The sequence below is a fragment of the Schistocerca americana genome, chromosome 2 (assembly GCF_021461395.2).
Source record: "Schistocerca americana isolate TAMUIC-IGC-003095 chromosome 2, iqSchAmer2.1, whole genome shotgun sequence".
Classification (NCBI taxonomy): Eukaryota; Metazoa; Arthropoda; class Insecta; order Orthoptera; family Acrididae; genus Schistocerca; species Schistocerca americana.
The window spans coordinates 580117295-580141231 of NC_060120.1; the positions used below are offsets into that span (position 1 = coordinate 580117295).

A 23937-nucleotide genomic window follows, 5' to 3' on the forward strand; every position below is an offset into this window, starting at 1 on the left:
GCAAGCTGCAAGAACTAGAAAGTGGACAGTTAACTCAATATTATTTCTTTATTTTGGCTGTGCGGGACTACAGTGCTCTGAAAATGAAGAGCCAAGAAATAACGGGTTATCTTAAATTCAAGATTCGAATATCAGAGTGGTTGGACCATACTGAAAAAGGGACCTGTGACAACACAAGAGAATACAGTGAAGATGATGTAGATACAATAATCAGCCTTCCACCAAAAAAGAAATTCCCTGTGCCACAACCAAGCCAACAAAAGAGGAAGACAAGAGTATTGCAGTGAGGTGACAAAAGTTATGGGCCAGCGACACGCACTTATACAGATGGCGGTACTACCGCGTACACGAGGTATAAAAGGGCAGTGCATTCGCGGAACTGTCATTTGTACTCAGGTGATTAAAATGAAAAGGTTTCCGACGTGATTATGCCCGCACGACTGGAATCAAGAGAACTTGTACGCGGAATGATAGTTGAAGCTAGGCGTATGGAACATTCAATTTCGGAAATCGTTAGGGAATTCAGTATTTCGAGATCAATAGTGTCAAGAGTGTGTCGATAGTACCACATTTCAGCCATTACCTCTCACAACTGACAACGCAGTGGCCGACGGCTTTCACTTAACGACCATGAGCAGCGGTGTTTGCGTAGAACTGTCAGTCCTAACAGACAAGCAATACTGTGTGAAAATAATCACAGAACTCAATGTTGGACATACTATGAACGTATCCGTTACAACAGTGCGGTGAAATTTGGCGTTAATTGGCAATGGAAGCAAACGACTGACGCCAGTGCCTGTGCTAACAGCACGACAACGCCTGCAACACCTCTACATCTACATCTACATTGATACTCCGCAAGCCACCCAACGGTGTGTGGCGGAGGGCACTTTACGTGCCACTGTCATTACCTCCCTTTCCTGTTCCAGTCGCGTATGGTTCGCGGGAAGAACGACTGTCTGAAAGCCTCCGTGCGCGCTCTAATCTCTCTAATTTTACATTCGTGATCTCCTCGGGAAGTATAAGTAGGGGGAAGCAATATATTCGATACCTCATCCAGAAACGCACCCTCTCGAAACCTGGCGAGCAAGCTACACCGCGATGCAGAGCGCCTCTCTTGCAGAGTCTGCCACTTGAGTTTATTAAACATCTCCGTAACGCTATCACGGTTACCAAATAACCCAGTGACGAAACGCGCCGCTCTTCTTTGGATCTTCTCTATCTCCTCCGTCAACCCGACCTGGTACGGATCCCACACTGATGAGCAATACTCAAGTATAGGTCGAACGAGTGTTTTGTAAGCCACCTCCTTTGTTGATGGACTACATTTTCTAAGCACTCTCCCAATGAATCTCAACCTGGTACCCGCCTTACCAACAATTAATTTTATATGATCATTCCACTTCAAATCGTTCCGTACGCATACTCCCAGATATTTTACAGAAGTAACTGCTACCAGTGTTTGTTCCGCTATCATATAATCATACAATAAAGGATCCTTCTTTCTATGTATTCGCAATACATTACATTTGTCTCGTGACCATATCGGTTGGACCCTAGACGACTGGAAAACCGTGGAGTAATCAAATGAGTTCCGATTTTAGTTGGTAAGAACTGATGATAGTGTTCGAGTGCGGCGCTTGCCTCACTAAGCCACGACTCAAGATGTCAACAAGGCACTGTGCAAGCTGGTGCAGGCGCCATAATGGTGTGGGCTGTGTTTACATGTAATGGACTGAATCCTCTGGTCCAACTAAATCGATCATTGATTGGAAATGGAATTCTTATGGATGACAATGCCCCTTGTAATCGGGCCACGATTGTTGCCGATTGGTTTGAAGAACATTCTGAACAATTCGAGCGAATGATATGGCCACCCACATCGCCTGACATAAATCCAATCGAATATTTGTAGGACATAATCGAAAGGTCAGTTCGTGCACAAAATCCTGCAGCAGCTACACTTTCCCAGTTGTGGACGCGATGTGATATTAGGAGGTATCCCATGACTTTTGTCACGTCAGTGTGTATGAATGACCTTGCAGACAATGGTAATACAAAACCTCAAACTTTTAGCAATTTATGCAGTTATCTATAACGAAGAACTGTCTGATACAAGCTGCACCAATATTCACTCACTTTTTGATAAGCTTTCGAAGTGGTGCAAAAATTGGCAGCTTGCTTTAATTGTTCACAAATGTAAAATTTTGTGCTTCACTAAACGAAACAAACGTAGTATTCTATGACTCGGGGAGTATAACAGTTTGTTGAGATATGAAATGGAACGAGCTCGGATACGGCAGGATACAGACTTCGGTTCATTGGCAGGATATTGGGAAGGGCTCTCGTGAAGACAAAGTTAAACTAACTACGGCATGCACATAGGCACAGAAGCAGTACTGTTTTCCAGCGCTCCATACGCAACTGGAACGGGAAATAAACCGAACATGTAGTACCATGCTACGTTCCCTCTGCCATACATTTCACAGTGGTTTGCAGAGCATGTATGTAGAGGTAGAAGATGATCCATGCGAAGAATATCCTAAAACTGCAACAAGAGACTAAGACAGCAAGAAAGTGTACAATATCGTAAATAACGGTGCATGAAATAGCTGTTGCCATTTAAGTACCAAACGAAAAAAATGCAGAGAAAAAGTTGAAGAAACTATGGTCACGGTGGACGTTACCTTCGTTAAATACTGACAAAAAAGAATCCAACCGGTTTTTAATTTCATAGTACCAATGAGTCGTGGATCCATCACTTCACGGCAGAGACGAAGCAACAGTTTAAGCAATAGGCGTCACATCAGTAAATAAAATAGAATGATTACATCTACCTGCTAGGGTATCACCAGTGTTTTCTTGGGCGGAGAACGGACTGTTCTAAATGACATGTCTTGCAAATGGCAAAACGGTAACTATCGATCACTTCCCCAGTCTTCTGGATCTGCTACATCAAAAATTACGTGCCCGGTCACAAAGGAACACTGCAAGGAGCTTTGGCAGTCACAAAAATGGGATATACGAATTGTTGGAATAAGGATATTTTACGTCAAATTTGGAACCTTCCAACTGCCATTGTGAGGTAACGGGCGAATTGTGGCGCCCTGAAAATTTCTAAGTTTGGACAGGCTGCTCGGCAAGCTGGGGCTCGTCAGCAACTGCGTGGTGCCGAACGTTGGCCGAAGTAGCCCCAGCGCGTGGTCCAGGCCAATCACGTGGCTGGGTTCCAAAACGGTTCAAATGGCTCCCAGCACTATGGACTTAACATCTATGGTCATCAGTCCCCTAGAACTTAGAACTACTTAAACCTAACTACATCACACAACACCCAGCCATCACGAGGCAGAGAAAATCCCTCACCCCGCCGGGAATCGAACCCGGGCGTGGGAAGCGAGAAGGCTACCGCACGACCACGAGATGCGGGCCACGTGGCTGGGAATTCCATGTTGATGCTGTGTCGAGGACTGTGCTTTGTGTCGATGTAGGAGATTTGTATGCCGGGCGTGGCAAAGAGGGCGTACTTAGTGAAACCATAATGGCAGACATTTCACAGTTCATGTAAAAATTAATAATAGCCAGAGGAATCATGATACCTTAAAAAGAAACATATACATTATCATTATTTGCACGACAATTCTGATGGTGTAATCATATTTTCAATATCTTTATTAGTTTAAAGTTTAGTCTCTGACTGTAAATTATACAAGTAACACCCAGCAACGAATTTCCAAAATCTAAACGGTTCATCCTATTTAGTCGATCGATGTGTCTTTAGAAAGCTATTAATGTAAACCTAAATTGGCATGAATTTCAGGCATGTAACTTGAATATTACACGAGTTATTGGGGGTTAAAGTGGCCGATTACTTTTGATCGCATCAGGGCATAAGTACTTCGCAGTTACACGAAAAAACGGTAGCAGCATGCTTATAAATACATTTATTCGTCTATGTCTTTGTTTATATCCGATGTGTGCTATTCATGAAGAAATTGGTCAAATATTGACTGTGTTGTAGAAAGGACAGACACATTAGGCTACTGGCCTGCTTTTGTTTCTATTCCTTTGATGTATGTTTATTTAATTTGTTTATGTATTTAATATTGTGTGTTAGAATCAATATGTTTGTGAGTGTGCGTTAGCTTGGAGACATGGTGGGAGAGCTTTAGCCAATCACAGCGCTCGATGCTATGGTAGGCGACTACCGAAGTCAATGGAGAGACTGTATGGAGGTGGGGGAGTAGCATCAGGTGGCACAGGACGGGGGAGTTCTGGACGGGAAGGCGCGACGGAGGGTCTCATGGAATACTTGAAGAGTGTTGAGAAGTTTGCGCGTGGTCGCGGGAGATAGAAATACTTCGGAGTGCCGACTTGTACACTTGTGAGATTTCCGTGGCTTCTGCAGTGAAGACGTAGTATGCGTTTAGAATTGAATATCTCGAGAGTTATATTGTTGCTCATAACTAATTACGTGAAGTAGGGATCTATTTTTTCCCTGTTACTCAACTTACATTTTATTTAATTGCCGGACCATCGACACCAATAAGTGTTTTGCAGAAATAAACGGCATTCTTAAAAGTAATTCTGCCATCGTACTAATCATTTAAAGTCGTTAAAATAGGACCTGCAGATTTTATTTAATTGCAGTCTTTCATTTATGAATTTTTGTGTTACATTCAAAATTCGCTATTGCTGAGTGATAGGAACCTTCGACCATTCGATTCAGGTGTGTATTCATATTGTATACTGTAGACTCAGCAGTATTCGGGATGAAATGCGGCAACTACGAATCCCACCCCCTAGACAACGAAACCAGCCAAAACTTTTAATATTTCAACGCTGGGTCTGAGGGTACGTAGTTGAGGGCCACATTTTTTTATTTGAAAGCCCGCACAATCTACAGATCCTTCTAAATAAATCTGTGATTAGAAAACGTTTTACGGTTGCATTATGAGTGCGAGGCCGCAGCCGCTTGCTGATAAGTGCCTGAGACCTCGCCGGCAGTAGCGCTGGCCTCCGGGATAAGACAGCGGGCAAGTCATTAGCGCACAGCGAGCGCCAGTTAACGGATAAACACTGCACGCGGTCGCCGAGTGATTCTTAACGCGTGTTGATGACTCTGCGAGTCCAGAGCTGGCGTCGAAGCAACTCTGTGACCGTGTTTCCATGAAGCATTTGTTTTGTAAATGCTGCCGCGTTAACATAACAGCTGTAAGAGTGCAAGTGTCTTATGCACAGTAAAACACGGCTTCTTATCGTCGTGATGTCAGTGCTACGCAGTGATTCCAGTCTAACAAAACCCTTTATTTACAATCATAGAGCTCATTGTAATATGAGTTTACAACAAGTTAGATCACACATATCAACGTTACGTCAAGTAAAAGATGTAAGCGTCTTTTTGTATATCAATCATGGAAGTATAATGAGGGGAGGTGGCGCTAGAGACTTCGGCTGCATTGCTTTGAAGCCGGCGCCGTCGTGTTAGTAACCGCTACACATGAGGTGGTTACTGATCACAGTTGCTGCTCGTTCTTAATTTCTGTTGTGTCCGCGCAACAGTTGTTTAACTAGTAAATATTACAGTGCTTTGTGAATAACATAGCGTGAGGAAGGCATTTTTAGACGTTTTAAAGGCGTATTTGATCCAGTAATACGATGAATTTGACCTCGTTGATGTAACTTTCATTCTGTTACACGTTTCGAATTACGAGAACGTGAAGTATGTGATGTAAAAAGGGCTGCCTTCATAATCCAGCAGTTTCCTTAGTATAAATGACTATACTGATGTTCTGTCTATCACCTCTTTGCTAAAATACTGAGAACATACCTTGCTATGTTTGGACGGTTTGCAGTATTTCCTTCTCATAACGTTCAACCCGAGTGCTCTTCGAGCTGTGCTGACGGCAAATCTAATGTCAAATTACAGAAATAAAACCACTACAGTAAAAGTAATTAGCACAACTAAAATTTATGTATAGAAAAGAAAATATCGCTTGAACGAGTCCACCTACGAAAGAAATGTGGTTCCTCCACACTTTAGGCTACAATCAGAACGCCTAGTACACCTGTTAATAACGCAAGCTGGTAGTTTTTATCAAAAAACTTCCACTGGAAGCGAATATTTGGGACTACTAACATAGCAGACGTCGGCTTCAGGTTTGTGGCGTCGTGTCAATTCTCCATATCATACATTCATGGTATCAATACCCAAGGCTTATTGTCCTTTCACACGATAAGTATCTAGATACTAATCAAAATCAAGAAGTGAGAACTCTCATTCTGAACAAAACTTTGGGAGTTTTACGAAACCAGAAGAAGCTAAACCACAAGACATTCCTTTCCTCTTACAGCCACCACTACTACATACGCTGACGAGCCAAAACATTACGACCACGTGCATAATAACTTGTTGGTCCATCTTTGGAACGCAATACGTCACCGGTTCTGCGTATCACGGATTCGAAGTTTGTTGGTAGGTTTGTGGAGGTATGTCGCACCAGACGTCCACTCACAACTCGTGTAATTTCCCTAAACAACTGGCAGCTGATCTTTCTACGCGGCGATGGTGCCTGATAGCCACCCCAGCGAGTTCCATTGGATTCAAATCAAGCGAATTTCGTGGCCAAGACATCAACGTGAGCACGCTATCATGCTTCTCAAACCACTGTAGCACGGTTCTCGCTTTGAGATACGGACAATTAGCCTACTGGAATACGACATCGCCGGAGGGGAAGACATCGAGCATAAGGGGGTGCATATGGTTCACATCTGTCAGCGTGTCTTCCATTGCTACCACAGGTCCCATGATGCGAGCGTCTCCCATAGCATAATACTGTCCCCATCAGCCTACGTCCTTGGCGCGGTGCACGTATCGCATCGCCGTTTACGTGGATGACAACATTTGTGGAGACAACCATTGACCTGATGTAGCATAAACGCGATTTCTCCGACGAGTCGATACGTATACATTGATCCACGGTCCAATCTCTACGATCCCGAAGCCACTGAAATGTCGTGGGGCAAACACGTGAGCACGTAGGTGACATCTGCTGCGGAGGCCCACGTTCAACAATGTACGATGAAATGTGTGCTCTGAAACATTTATACGTACACCAGCCTTGTGCTCTTTCTGCAGAGATGCCACAGATTGCCACCTATACTGCTTTACAGAGCAGACGAGCCTCCAAATCCCACTTTCCGTGAAGAGTCGTGGACGTCCAACCACTTACCGACCAGTGGTAGTTTCACTGTCATTCTACCACTTTCCATAAATGCTCACTACAGTAGTGCGTGAACATTTGACTAACTACGCAGAATTCGAGATATCCGTTCACAGGCCCTGAGTAATAATAATCTGCACTTTGTCATAGTCGTTTATGTCAGTAGATTTCCCCATTTGCGGCCCGCGTTGTCGCTGGAATGACTCCCTATCCGTCTTTGATCCACTTATTAACTTTCCTTACCGTGTCACGTTGCCGCAACGCCACCAGGGCGATATCTAAACTCGCGGAGGGCAGTGGTCATTATGTTTTGGCTTATCAGTGATAGGTAACTAATGATTCAATGCAGTTAATTTGTGGCTCTAGTACTGGCTTCGGAGGTAAATATTTTTTTTTTTAAATCTGAAATGATGCAGAGAAGATTAGTTGGCTCCTGCGCAGGATGAGACGTAGAACCGTAAAGGATCCCCCTCGAAGAAAAATATGTATTAAAAAAAAAAAACGTCAAATCCACAGATCTGTGTTTCAATCCTTCTTCGGTCCTATGTTTTCTTTATAATTTATGACTTCCTTCACCTCTGAGAGTCATTTGGTAGTGAGATTGCAGGTGCCCTTGCAACTGACTGTCTAGGACAGATCTATGACACATGGAAGGTCGGAGGAAACTCACCTCCAATACGAGTATGCCTTGTAAAGCACTGCTGTGCTCAAACCAACCTTAGCGTAGCCAATAGTTTTACTTCTTTTTAGTTGCAATCACATCGATAGCTAACAACTAATAAGGAACTTCAACTAGCATTTAACCGATCCACTATAATAGATTACGCTCATAAGAGGCACACTGTGGCAGGAGGATACAGGAGTACACTACCGAAATCTACCGGTGCCAGTGCAGGAGGTTGCCAAGACGAAGCGTAGCGGAGAGCTGTCCAGGGTAGTGTTTACGCTCCTTGACCACGCCCCAGTGTCCTCCTGCTATGGCACCCACTGACTTCTTCCACTTTCCTCGTATGCACAAATCATCCTGTGGCAGGCACTTCCAGAATGACGACGAGGTGATTTTTGAGGTGGTCCGTTTCCTGTACAGCGAAAATACGGACTTCTACAACTGCTACCTCCACTAAGTCATCCATCGTTGGGGAAAATGTAACGCATTGAAAGATGAAAATGGCGAGAAGCACCCATATCCTCACCACGTTTCATTGTTAGGGCCTCACTTTTTCGGTGTGATAATTAAAAATTTATGACTACTCTTCGTATTTAACGATAGTTATGCCGCCCGGAAAAATACGGTAGCCACAGATAGAATGATAGAGACCGGGTCCTCTACCAAATCCATTTCTTCAGTGACGTTATTCTAAAAAACCTCGCTAGAGAACCACTGGTTATAGTTGTAACATATCACTTCCAAGCTGCCCAGGTGCTGTAGCTCTATTTCGGTGTGGTAATCACTTCAGTCAGTTTCCTACGGCTGGGGGAAGGAGGTTTTCTCATCTTGAAGAGAATGGGATGGATTTTCCCTAATCTTTCTAAGCGGTTGGTTTCACGTGGATCGAAGTTTCTCCATGACGGCCGATACAGAAGGGGTTGTTAACATCCTGTTGGATGGCAGTGACTTTCAGAAGCGCTGTAAGCAGGAGCAGGTAAATGGACAATGTCGGTGTCTAGTTGCGCTCCCGTTTCCTGATGGCTGCAAAACTGACATTTTAAACAATTTCGTGAAGAAGTGGAGAGACCAGCCCTCGCGTGGTTGAGGCGGCGAGTCAAGGGCTCTCTGGGGCGTAGTTTGTGTTTTAATGTAGTTATTATTTCGGAGTTCTTGAGTGAGGAGTACATCTGCGATCAACGGAGTTGAGTTTCCGGTACAGAAAGTATTCAAAAGTGCGTTCCCGTGCGTGGGCGTCGATTGCTGCTTAGACGTTTTCTTGTTGTTCTGAGTGAGAGCTGTGGAGTAATGCGTGTGGACGTTTTCGATGAGTGAAGAGCTCAGCTATCTGGGCGGTACGAGTTTAGGAATCTTAGCTGAAGATAATGAAGTAGGAAGAGCGTTTTTAATTATTAAGCAAAGTGAGGCTGACGACCCTTATTTCATGTGACTAGACAATGTGGTACAGTAGACAATTAATCCGGGTCAGCCAAAGATGATTCAGATTAAAACCACGGAGCAGTAAGCCGCGTCATCGGTTTCGTACATTACACATCATCAACAAACTGTGAATTCACGCAAAGGCCGCGAGTGTGATTTCGCGTAATGCCACGGAAGGTTCTAGAATGGGAGAAAGGAACGTTTCTTACACCCAAACCTCCAGATGTCAAACACTGAGATCGGTACCAAACGTCGTACGTCGAAAGAGTATCAACCAAAACACCGATTTAGTTCGTGCCATGTGCTGTCGTCCACTAGAAAATGCGCAAACGGTAATTAAAAGTAATACTAGGACTACTGAGCACAGGAGAAGTGTATCTGTGAGCAATTGTTTTGTAGATCAAGTATGGCTGAGTTGGTAGAGCGTGAGGTCATCGTATCTAAGGTCCCGCCTTCACACTCCACTGATGACAATTTCTTTTCCCTGTTTACTCGTGAAACTGTTTGTGCGAGAACATTTTCCAGACATTTAAAAGGGATTTTGGGAGTTTGTAGCAATGTCAGTCTGCGTCCGCTTCGGTAGATGAAAGTAGCAGACACACGTGCCACATAACACCACACCTATCCATATGAATGTACTCCATAGGTTTACTGCTTTCAACTGACGAAGCGAAAGTAGATTGCCAAAAGAACATCGCCAAAAACTCCAAAAAGTCCTTTTACATGTCAGGAAAATGTACTCCCATATAACATTTTCACGCGTAAACAGTTAAAAACAAATAATTATCAGCAGTGGGGCTTGGACGTGGGACCTTCGGTACGACAGTCTCACGCTCAACCAACTCACCGACGCGAGGTCTGCAAATTAATCGCTCACAGATACTTTTTTCTGTGCTTCGTAGCACAAACTAAATCGGTATTTTGGTCGATAATCTATCGACATACAACGTTTGGTACAGATCTGAGTGTCTGACATCTAGAGGATTGGGTGTAAGTATTCGAAAATTCGAGAGGAACTTCTTTGACGTTGATGGCTTGCATGAAGCCTAGAGATGGTCATGGGTGGTCAAAGTGATTTAGCTTATGATTGGTAGGACATTCTGATTCACATTCAGAGGTGGCACAGATTTTCAGTTGACACGAAAGGTGAACAATTTACTTTTCCCGGATTTAATTGCGTAGTTCTTTTATAAATATGAGAACAATTAGCAAGTACACGAAGCTCTTTTTCCATCGCTCTTTTGGTATATATAGTGGAAATTGTTCTCGCAATCTAATAATCATTTGACCACGCCATGACTAAGACATTAAGCAGTATTTTCTGGAGAAGGCGTCATCTCCCAGAACAACGTACCACTGTGAAGATTCTAGACACCCACATTCTATGTGTGTGTGTGTGTGTGTGTGTGTGTGGTCTTCAGTCCAGAGACTGGTTTGATGCAGCTCTCCATGCTACTCTATCCTGTGCAAGCTTTTTCATCTCCCCGTACCTACTGCAACCTACATCCTTCTGAATTTGTTTAGTGTATTCATCTCTTGGTATCCCTCTACAATTTTTACCCTCCACGCTGCCCTCCAATACTAAATTGGTTATCCCTTGATGCCTCAGAATACGCCCTACCAACCGATCCCTTCTTCTCGTCAAGTTGTGCCACAAATTTCTTTTCTCTCCAATTCTGTTCAATACCTCCTCGTTAGTTATGTGATCTACCCATCTAATCTTCAGCATTCTTTTGTAGCACCACATTTCGAAAGCTTCTATTCTCTTCTGGTCTAAACTATTTATCGTCCACGTTTCACTTCCATACATGGCTACACTCCATACAAATACTTCCAGAAACGACTTCCTGACACTTAAATCAATACTCCATGTTAACAAATTTCTCTTCTTCAGAAACGCTTTCCTTGCCATTACCAGTATACATTTTATATCCTCTCTACTTCAACCTTCATCAGTTATTTTGCTCCCCAAATAGCAAAACTCATTTACTACTTTAAGTATCTCATTTCCTAATATAATTCCCGCAGCATCACCCGATTTAATTCGACTACATTCCATTTTCCTCGTTTTGCTTTTGTTGATGTTCATCTTATATCCTCCTTTCACGACACTGTCCATTCCGTTCAGCTGCTCTCGCAGGTCCTGATATTCTATACTGAGTTTTAATGCCCCCATCATTTGTAGATAGCGTCACCATTTGCCCATTCATTATCACCTATATTCTACATTCTGCTTTCTTCTCTTTTTACTCTTCAAAATTCTCAACCTTCGTATCAGCAGTCCCCTAATTAATTGCGCAGGCTGGAGCACCCGATGTCGGGCCGCGCTGTAGAGGTCCGGTCAGACCACTGTGCTGCGCGCGTGTACTCCTTCTGGGACCTGTCGCCTCCGTGGGTGATGGACCAGGCTGCGGGTACAGGGGACGATGTCGGCCGGACGGAGCCCGCGCCCGAGGGACACTTCTACAAGGAGGCAAGTGGAACAATGTTCGTAACACATATACGAAAATAGCACCCGGTGAAATTTGTGCCCGTACGAAAATCTGCGACTTTTGCACCCAGTACTCCCGGAGACTAGCTGCTCACTAAAGGCCGCCACACACCGGTCCGCCGACCCGCACGCCAGTGTACGCGCGATGGGCACATGGTTGAATTCGTGGTTCAGGTTTGTCGTTTCTACCGGTGAGCCCTCTACTTGCACTGCGAATGCTTTCTGCCAGACCACACTACGTCAGTACGGCCAGGCATCGCACGCCAAGTGGTCGGCGGCGTCTACACACACGATGTCGAATGGGTTGCGGCTATGGTTGGCAAGGGGGTCACCCGACCCGTCGGACTATAAATGGGTAATTTTCGTCTCGACCTACCTGCTCTCGGCCCTCGTCCACGTACATTCGCCCTTAATGTGACTGTAATTTTCGTAACGTTCAGCTGGTGCGCCTTGTGTATTTGTGTGCTTATAGGTTCAATATAAAAATGTCAAGGACCATCCGTGATAACGCATGTTGCCACTGTAAAAGTTATTTGCATATCATGAACAGAACCAAAGTAGATGGGACTGGAATGATTCCACCTGGTATGCACATGGAGTGCACATTGGCTTTCTTCCCCTCCTTGGCAGCCATGTCCCTAAGGAGCCCCATAACAGGTCTAACAGTGGAACTCCCAAATACCAATAACAACATCTTCTGAGACTGTGCAGACCTTGGACGCTGAAAGGTTTCCTCTGAAATGAGACAAGCGACAGCATCTGGCTGAGGGACAGTGTCAGCCATAGAAAGCAACTGGAACCTGTTTGTCAGACTAACCGGGTACACCTTAAGTTCAGCCCCCTGGGAAGTCTTCGCCACCTGCGATGCCCTGAGGCGACCTGCCATTCTACCACAGGTGATGTGTCAGCCTCAGTACGAGCAGTAACTGGGTTGGCCACCGATGTGGACCAATCAGCGAACTTTTGGGTCGTGCTGGACATCCACTGAATCCCTATGGCCGGCACACAGCAGTAATGCCCATCCACTGTGCCCTCAACCCGTGTAAGCGAAGCCATCACAGCCTGGAGCTGAGAGCGAAGTGTCATGAACTCAGCTTGCATATGTGCACAGCAATCACAGACACTCTCCATACTAAAGACTATGCGGAAGTACATTACACAGACAAACAAAGGACTATCGACAGGTGCTTTGCTATAGTCACTGACGAAGAGACAAGAACTGTGCCTAATAAATTAGATTAACACACATAGATTCAAAAACTAATCTACAAAAGTACTCAGGCGAGACTAAATTATTCGCTTCTGAATAGGAACATGTATTACGTCACAAAATCGGATTACTTTCCGACACAAACGAAAACATGAGAATGTATGTATTAAATAGTAATTTAACATGCAGAAATTCAAGAAACTAAACTACAAAGCACACAGATGAAATTGTATAGGTCAGGAACTCGTAAAATGTCACAAAATCGATTGCTTCTGTGTTGCTGCTTGTGTCTTGGCCAGCTGCTGCTGACTGACTGACGCCAACATGCAATGATTACTCACAGACAGCAGGTGGCAGCACTAGCAGTGGACAGTATACAAAGCACTTTGGGGGGGAGCTATTTACCTGACGTCCAAAAGAGCAAGATCAATGGATTTCAGGCCAAGGGCTAAGTATGTAAACTGTTTGTATGCGTTGTGGTTAAGGTATATCGTGGATGGCCAAATGGTGAAATCCAAAATCTGGCAGCTATGGTGTACTACAGACAATAGATGACAGGGTAAACGATGGCTGTGGAAATGTGTATGAGCGAATAGACATGCAATGATCGAGAAACCGACTGCCCAGATGAACCAAGGAGTTACCAAACGTGTCTCTTCAATGACCGTACAACAAACGTTGCTGCACATCGACATCCACAGCTGGTACCTTGTTCAAACAGCCATGCTGACGGCTGTTCGTCGGCGATACTGCAATTGGACATCCACTGCTTGGCAGCTGGTGGTCTTTTCAGATAAACCACGTTTTATGCTCCATCAGAAAGATGGCTTTTGGGGTGTACGGCGTGAAACATGTCAAAGCATACATCTTGTAACAATGGTCGAAATGGTCTACATCTACATCTACATCTACATTTATACTCCGCAAGCCACCCAACGGTGTGTGGCGGAGGGCACTTTACGTGCCACTGTCATTACCTCCCTTTCCTGTTCCAGTCGCGTATGGTTCGCGGGAAGAACGACTGTCTGAAAGCCTCCGTGCGCGCTCTAATCTCTCTAATTTTACATTCGTGATCTCCTCGGGAGGTATAAGTAGGGGGAAGCAATATATTCGATACCTCATCCAGAAACGCACCCTCTCGAAACCTGGCGAGCAAGCTACACCGCGATGCAGAGCGCCTCTCTTGCAGAGTCTGCCACTTGAGTTTATTAAACGTCTCCGTAACGCTATCACGGTTACCAAATAACCCTGTGACGAAACGCGCCGCTCTTCTTTGGATCTTCTCTATCTCCTCCGTCAAACCGATCTGGTACGGATCCCACACTGATGAGCAATACTCAAGTATAGGTCGAACGAGTGTTTTGTAAGCCACCTCCTTTGTTGATGGACTACATTTTCTAAGCACTCTCCCAATGAATCTCAACCTGGTACCCGCCTTACCAACAATTAATTTTATATGATCATTCCACTTCAAATCGTTCCGCACGCATACTCCCAGATATTTTACAGAAGTAACTGCTACCAGTGTTTGTTCCACTATCATATAATCATACAATAAAGGATCCTTCTTTCTATGTATTCGCAATACATTACATTTGTCTATGTTAAGGGTCAGTTGCCACTCCCTGCACCAAGTGCCTATCCGCTGCAGATCTTCCTGCATTTCGCTGGAGCGTTATGGTCTGGAGCTGTTTTTCTGGCGTTCCCTGGGTGGCCTCTCCATTTTGGAAGGCACAATGGAGGAATAGAAGTATGCATCTATCCTTGCGGACTATGTGCACCCCTGCATCCAGCTTGATTTTCCTCGGCACCATGTCATCTATTAGCAGGACAATGCAATGTGTCACACAGCTCACAATGTGTGTGAGAGGTTAGAAGGGCGGCCAGGATGAGTTTACCGTACTCCTATGGCCACAAAAGTACCAGGATTTAAACCCAATCTGGAACCTGTGGGCCCACCTCGATCGGGCTGTTCACACCATGGCTCCTCAACCGAGAAACCTAGCACAGTTGGCCACGACAGTGGACTCCACATGGCTCCACATCCCTGTCAGTACATTCCAGAACCTTATTGACTCTCTTCTTGCATGTCTCGCGCTGCAAAAGGTGGTTATTCAGGCTTCTGACAGATGGTCGTATTAATGTAACTGGACAGTGTATTGGGAATGAATAGCAACAGTGGAGCAATATGTCTTGTTACTTATCCTGTGTGCCTTACCGTGAAAGTTATCTAAATAAATAAAAATAAGACTGAAGTGCTGTTTCTGATTGTAAGATGTGAGTTGTAATAATAAATGAACTGTCGTAATGTAACTTGTACTGTCGTAAACAGTAGGCAGAGCTGCACTGTAATAGAAATTGTCGTAATGTAAAGGGAAGTCTTTCATATTGTAAAAGTTAGCAGTCTGATTGTAAGAATTTTGAACAGTATAAACTGCCTGACTAATGAACTTTGACATAAAAGCTACGATAATTAGTTTTGCAAAACTGATCACAGATCCCAAAACTAAAGCTGATACTCAACACAGAAAAATCTGTCTCCGAATGACATAAGTTAGCCCTGATTGAATAAAATATACATCAAAATATTTGGTCCTTACCTCAATTCTGCACAAATCTGGTTAACGGGTTGCAATACTGCACTGTCTTGCAAGCCGCTATGCTAAAGCTGCAAATTACTACATCTGCTTAGAGACACTCGTGAGGTGCTATGATTTCTCTGTTACTTGCAAATCGGAATATTTTCAGAACACACTTGGTTCCTTTTCTACTTTTGAGAAAACCATGATCAATTAAAATTTGTGAGACATAGCTTGGTGAAAAATGGCACTGCAGCAATAAAAGAATGACTTCAAAAAATTACCTTATAATTCCTCTTAGCGTAAATAAAAGATTCCATTACACTTTCTCCTTCTCAGATCAGTTACGATTACATAATCATCTTAATTAAACACATCGATAAATTGAGGCTTTACATTTGAAACATAACATTACAACTGCTTCCTCACTTTAACGCCGCTAACCACTATCTGCTACTGCCCTTCGCGCATACCGAAGCTAATGGTCTAACTTCCGCGATATAGCTTTACAACATCGCTGCTTGCTCACAATCGATTCAGATACCAAAATTGTAGATGACACCTATCATTACCCTATGGCCCGGCAGACCAAAATTTCACAGGCGAGGTGATGTCAGTGACATTGCTGAGACTGGGGAATTGTTTCCTCACAAAAACAATATCCTGATAAAAATATGTAGAAAGGTGAGTATAAAAATTTAAATATGCAATAAAAGAACACAGGTAACAATAAAAATATGCGTGACAGAAAATAAGTAAAAATTATTGTTCGACATAGCTGAAATAAGTACAAATCATTGCTGGACATAAACGTATTGTAACAAGGATAGCATTTGCTAAATATTGGGGTACACTCACAGTAATGCACACTGCATTACATTTGTAGACCGTTAGTACAGAGAGCAAAATAGAAGCGATAGAATACAAATATGTACTGCACATAGTAGTGTCCTAAGTAGAAAGAAAATGTTTATCACCACCCTAGGCTGCAACACGCTTGTGAACTAAATGGCACAAAAAGTGTCCTCAGAGTAGTAAAACTTCTAATTAACCGCCAACCACAAGTTTGTAGGCAAAGTATATGACACATTGAGGGAAAATCTTGCAGTCCCACAGAAAATGACAGTATAAATATTATTAGAGAAGCACAGTGAGACAATCTTGCAGACCCACTGGCACTCTCATCAGATATTTGGTATAATTGACCAGTGCAGAAGCAGTACTACTGGCACCGACATCAGAAAAATTTGGTAGTAGCAGTAATGAGGAGGTTGTAAACTCAGAATGTGCTAAAAGAAAATAGCCCATTCACACTGTAGCAAGAACCTAACCACACATTACAAACATGTCTCCACAACAACATCCACAGTATGTATACCCTCAAGTGCAGTACAGGTTAATCACAAGCCAGGGTATAAGAGACTACAGTCTCTGATAAAATAACATATGAGAACTAACAGCTGCTCCCAATGAAAATGTTTCAATATTCATGCAGAGTGCAAGTTAAGTACAACACTTCGTATAAAACAAGAGGGTACGTCCAGGCAATGAAATACAAAGGTAAAGCAAGCATATATGTTATATCGAGAAACAAAATGAGAAAGATATACCTTATGGAACAAAAAGTACCAGAATACAGTACATCTTAACACTAATGAAATGGCTTAAAACTAAGCAAACAATCAGTTTTTCAAAACTATTTGCGAAGTACAACATGTCATGGTACATACAAATGACATGCGAACATCCCATTTCATGCAGTGAAATATCGAGAGCAAAGTATGTCAAATTCCGTAACATGAGTAACACAGTTCTATAAAATAGTTTATGAAAATATTTTATATGTGACTGCAAGGACATCTCTACGTTAACACAAGAAATATTTATATTAATATCTAGGCTAACTACCTCTGCAGAGTGAACGCACAAGGGAAAAATAGAGCTCCACTAACTACGGGAACAAATAGGACACGAGGAGTAAAAGGAAAGTTTACATAGTGCCTTAGTCCTAAAGTACATGTGGAAAGATATAATTTAAAGTCATTCGTCGTGCGTCAGTCAATGTCGCAACAAGAAAAGTTTGGCCACAATAATGAGTAAACTTACATAAGAAGCAAATCGAAAATGTGAACCTGTGGGGAAAAAACACGTACAGAATACGATAAACATCATACAATTTGCTGACGAAGGCAGTGCCTGACCTATTCTCGACCTGGGAAGACCTGTTAAAAATGTATTAGTACAAACTCTGAAAATTCATCTGTTGCAAAACCACGATACGTGGTTTGCCTTGGTGTCAGCCACATTACCATTTATCTGAACGCTTACCATTTACTTCTGTATTTATCCAGCTGACTGTACTAAGCTGCTAAAGTATATAGATTTGTCAATCCTCAACAAAATTATGGTAAGATGATGGCAAAAAGGAAACATGTACAAGCACGAGGTGTGTCTGTAACAGTTAAGTAAATGGGATAGGATTATAATGTGCTAATGGTAAAAAAATTGCGAGGCTATTTAAGGTTCACCATAAACATCAAAGAAAAATAAGCCTTACTGTACAATATAACTGTGTATAGGTAATAACAAATTGCAAAGCACTCTACAATGTATCTCTAAATATATGACAAATTAAGCATAGTATGGCCTATGTGTAACATTCTTGAAAAGATAAAGCATTAGTATGGAAAATCATAAGACACAAAAATAAAAGAATGCGTTACACTTCCTCCTTCTCAGATCAGTTATGCTTACATTATCATCTTAATTAAACACATCGATACATTGAGACTTTACATTTGAGATATAACATTACAACTGCTTCCCCACTTTAACACAGCTAACCACTATCTGCTACTGCCCTTCACGCACACCAAAGATAATAACCTAACTTCTGTGATACAGCTTTACAACATTGCTGCTCGCTCACAATCGATTCAGATACCAAAACTATACATGACACTTATCAATCATCTCGCCGTGTTCACACAGCGGCCGGCAGTTTCTTCGAGTCGTGTGAATCGCATGGACAATTTATGTATCATAAACAGTAAACGTCAAACTCGGTTACCAAAGTCTCTACTACTTCGATAAGTGTATGAGACCTTAGAGCCAGACTTATGCCAGTATGTCGCCTATCACGAGATCCTCTGTAATGAGCACTGACTATGAGGACTCTACGTGTTGACTGCTCCAGAACATCGACAAAAGCAAGGCTGAATCACCCTCCTGAATCCTATTTAAAAATTCGGTCCCAGCAAGAAAAAAAAAATACTGTCAGAGTAGGCACTATTTTCTATTGCCACCCTAAACGCTTGTTTCTAGAAATAGCTATGTTTGTTTCACAAGCAAACTCTGAGGGAAGCCGCCAGATCTGTTAGGCTGCCGTTAGTTGGCTGGTGCGAACCGCCAGCTACCTCCCTGCAAGGTATCCCAGAGCTTCTGGCACCTTTCTTCAAAGCAAGGAGCCTCTCTGGAGATCGCCGCCATCTTGATGATCACCAGTGATTACAGTTAATACTGTTTTTGATCGTAAGCTCTCGCACCACACTCACATATACATTACATTCGTCTTCGTCTCAAAAAAACACTAGCCCCTCCTATAAGAGACAGATTTTTTGAAAAGACAGATTTGAAAGAAGAGATGTGTCGCTATGCTGAGTAGAATCCTCAGCCTTCCACGTGAAATATTAAGGGAGATCAAAACTATCACTAAGTTGGGGAGTTCTACAGTATCTGATGAAAAGTATCTAGACACTTATTAGTGAACATTAATATGTAGTGTGGCTATCTTTCATCCTTACGTCTTTCTGAATTCTGCTGGGGACCCTTTCAATAAAGTCTGAATGTCTATGGAAGAATGGCACCCCATTCTTCCTTCAGAGTAAAAACGAGAGGAGGTAATGATATTGATCGCCGAGGTTTGCAGCAAAGTCTACTTTCTAACTTCTAACTCATTCCAGAAGCGTTCCATTGGGTTTTGGCCGGAACTCTGGGCAGACCGGCCTATTTCAAGAATGTTATTGTCCACAAGCCACTATCTCACAGAAGGTTTTTTATAACAGAGTCCATTGTCTTGCTGATACAATCAAAGTCTCTGTAGTGCTCCTCTACTGTCCACAGAACGACGAGAAACACTGTCACACTGCACCACCACCAACTCTGTATTGTTGGCACTATGCATAGTTGCAGGTAACGTACTCTATGCACTCGCCAAACCCAAACCTTTCTGATTGCCACAGGGTACAGCGTGTTTCATCACTCCAAATTATTCGTTTCCGGCCATCCACTGTAAAGTGGGGTCGCTCTCTACAGCAGCTTATAATATTAAGCCGGCTATTCAGGGTGATTCACTAACTATTGCCACCTAGAATAACTTCGAATGTGTGATAGCAGCTGAACAGTTTGTGGGACAAATGTTGCATGGGACAACGGGGTCCATAATACGACGTTGGCTTTTTGTTGCTAGGTGGGGTCGCGTCAGATATGAAGGTCAGCATTGTTTTTTTAAAATACGCTGCTATAGTTTCTGATAGCGGCTATCAAGACGGATCCAGTTATGTATAACAGTAAGGTCTTTGAAGGACAACGAAGGTCAAAATGGTTCAAATGGCTCTGAGCACTATGGGACTTAACTTCTGAGGTCATCAGCCCCCTAGAACTTAGAACTACTTAAACCTAACTAACCTAAGGACATCACACACATCCATCCCCGATTCAGGGTTCGAACCTGCGACCGTAGCGGTGCGCAGCTCCAGGCTGTAGCGCCTAGAACCGCTCGGCCACTCCAGCCGGCTAACGAAGGTCACAAAGGTGTCATGAACGCCTATGCCTACGCTTACAACATCGACTTGTTCTTCAAAGGAATACATCATTCACATTCGCTTGATTCAACGATACTAGTCTTACCGTTCCTATAGGGTGATATTGCGAAACCGACGAATTGTGTTTACATGTCAATGGTACGTCAGATGGATACGTCGTATTCGGCGAATATTTATTACACACACGATATACGAGAGAGAATTGTCAGAGCATGTGCTTTGATAAATGCCGATCTGATAAGGAATACCGCTCAATCCGTGATAAGAAGATTGCAGTACTGCTTTGATACCAATGGTCATCACTTCGAACACCTTCTGTAAATGGACGTTCATGGCATCTTTGTGACCTTCAATGACCTTCAAAGACCTTACTGTTACACATCATTGTATTCGTCTTGATAGCCGCTATCAGAAAATAAGTACCAAACTATAGCATCCCATTTATAAAAACAAAGTTGACCTTCATATTTCTTAAGCCACCCCAACTAGCAACAAAAAGCCAACATCATATTATGGCCCCCGTTGTCTCATGCAACTTTTGTCCCACAAACTTTTCAGGTCCTATCATACTTTTGGAGTTATTCTAGGTGGCAATAGTTAATGACTCACCCTGTATACATCACGCGAAAGGAATTTATGTAGTAGTGCACACCGTCCGTCCTATCTGGTATTAATCGTATTCATAAAATCTGAATTTCTATGACAGTCAAAGGAATCTTGGCTATCGGTCGAGTATACAAGGTGCAGGTTGTAATTACTGTTGCTAAGCAATCAGATAATTAAAATACCAGATAGGATCACGATGCATAACATACGGTACTACAATATCGCTTTCTCAGTAGATCTTAGGGCTCTTTAAGGGGACTGATTCGTGAATACAAGAGAGAATCTTGAAGAATTTGTCAGTTTTCTAAATAGCGAGCGCAAAGAATAAGAGTTGTAAGCCCACGTATTTCTTATCATCTTTTAACAGATCATTTGGTGATAGTTTGATTATGAACCTCAACTTTCGGTCTCAGGTTTTTTTTTTTTTTTAATTGTACTTTGTATTGTAAGTGAAATAAAGCATGTTACTTATTTATGTATAGCATTTGTACACATATCTCGAAATAAAAGCAATGTAGAAGCATGATTTTTTCTAGAAGTTCTTTACACTATTATGTTTAAAGCAGACTTTTAAAAAGATGTTTCTATCGTAAATTATGGCTCAAAAATTTTTTAGTGATGATTATCAAAAATTTCAGTAATTAACTAATTGCTTTCTTTAAAAATGTCTTTAATTTTCTAATTTAAGTCATAAGAATAGTCTACTTTTAAGTTAACTATGTCTGAAGAAATATGCAAAATTTCTGTTCTCTATCTTCATTGGTTTTTAACCAATGTGCACCGGAACTGTGAAATTCACGTTAAAGTTAAACCTTGTTTCTTTACCTACCCTGCGTAGCACTAACGCATCCCAGGTCCATATTCATTTTGTTTCTGATGTTATTCTCCCTCCCTTTTCTTTTTCCGATTCCTTCTTCTTGTTCTTGCTTCTTGGTAGCTTCCAACACTGATTTCTCTGCATTGAAGAGTCTCTTACGGACAATGGCAATAAAGTTCTTAGCATATCTAATCCACCAGACACTCCCATCAGTTCCATAACCTTGTATCTTGACACCGCACCATCATTGAAACGTAGCAGAGCATACAGCGCACCTATTTTCAAAATATTTAGACCTACCAGAACAGTTTCTCTTATCCGTTCCCAAACAGGGTTTCTTAAACCTCTCATTTGGGGTTTGAACCCTACCATGTAACTACTTCTCTAATAACATTGCGTCACTACGGCATTACAGTTTAAAAAGTGATAAAAAACAAACAAGTGAGCACTCTGTTATTAACAGAGCTGTCCACGTGACATGGGGGCATCTTCATGTGTGCAGACACTTTTAAATTCCTTTAATTTTGTGGCTTTCTTTGGTACCATTTATTGAAGTAAAATTATCCTTGAAACTTCTTAGCAGATTAAAACTATGTGCCGGACCAAGATTCGAACTCGGGACCTTTTCTCTAGAGCACTTGCCCGCGAAATGCAAAGGTCCCGAGTTCGAGTCTCGGTCCGGCACACAGTTTTAATCTGCCAAGAAGTTTCATATCAGCGCACACTCTGCTGCAGAGTGAAAATCTCATTCTGAAAATTTTCCTTGTTCAGAATAGTACAAGGAATTTCTTAAGGAAAAAATTTTAAAAAATCGATTTTTGAGACTTACTCACTTAGTAATCCCCCTTAAGTAACTTTGCACAATACTTAACGTACTATATTTTTTGTAATATTATAGATCGAGGTTTTTCTGTAAAATGTTTAAAGATGATAACTGCATTAAACGACTGTTTTTTGTTAAATCGTAATTAATATGCAGCGTAGCTGTTGTTTAGTATACTTCCGTATAAGATCTTCGACATAAATGGGTTTAGAACAGCAGGGCCTATTGGGCTTCATTTTGTTAATCAGCGAGTGGTGGTAATCAGCAGCAAGGAACCCCTACAATAATAGTATAATAAAGCTTCTGCGTATGGCTGAGTGTTCAGGCAGAGATATAACTGCCGCTCTCAGCTTAGCACTGACAACAGGAATTTGTAGCTTATGAGGAGCTGCTCGACCACTATACCTCGTAGTTTTTAACTCCCTACACACAGCCATGCTGTTAGGTGGACTGCCGGTAGCACTCTGGAACTCGCGAGTGACTTAAATTGCTGATTGCTGAATGACTGAGACCCACAATATCCTAGCGCAACGCAATCTGACTGCTCAAAAAAGAAAGATAGCCTGACTTCAAATAATTAATTCAAAAGAATGGCCCCGAATAAAAAGGAAGCTTAACAATAGCCTATACATTTCATTAAGCACTTACCTCACAAAAATCTTCATTACGCGAACTACTGCAATACAGCGAGCGTCAATACTACCAGCTAAATAAAAGATTCTAACTACCAATAGGCATGTGGTTAGCAAAGGAAAGATTTTGTTGCAAACCAAATGATGTATCTTTTACCTTAATAAAGTGACATCCAGTTCAAACACGAATATAAATCGTCATCGACATCCAGTACAAAGATACATAATCAATTTTCAGTCTCCAAGTCGGATACTTCCAGATCATTAGCCTAGGCTAACACTTCATCAATGGTAACTTCTCACATTTAACATCCGTCACTGCTGGCTGTTCACCTCCAACTGCCCAACAGTACTTCCATCAGTGCTAGCGACCGTAACTTCCAACTGCCCAACACTACTGGCGATTAACTTCCAACAACGAGTCCAACGAGCCACAGAGTCTCTTACAAAGAAAGCGCAGTCAGAGATCCAATACAAAGCGTTACGCAGCGCTGCCAACACAGAAGCAGCCCACTTACAACTCCTTCCCCTGATTTTATGCAATCTTTTAATATCATCCTCCGCAATGCTCGACGGTTCCTGTCTATCAGTACATGAGGTCTGTCGGATCTCTGTGGTTATTCTTCACTTTTCTGCAGTCGACTTGTGCA

At 42.5% G+C, this 23937-nt stretch overlaps 1 protein-coding gene across 1 annotated transcript in view; it reads left to right on the top strand.

Moving 5' to 3' along the window:
- The window catches only part of LOC124594201 (galactose mutarotase-like), a 122133-nt gene that overhangs the window by 92095 nt on the left and 6101 nt on the right, over window positions 1–23937 (top strand). Inside the window, exon 6 of the mRNA XM_047132560.1 lies at window positions 11608–11779. Coding sequence (XP_046988516.1) covers window positions 11608–11779 — 172 coding nt within the window. The remainder of the gene's footprint in view (window positions 1–11607; window positions 11780–23937) is intronic.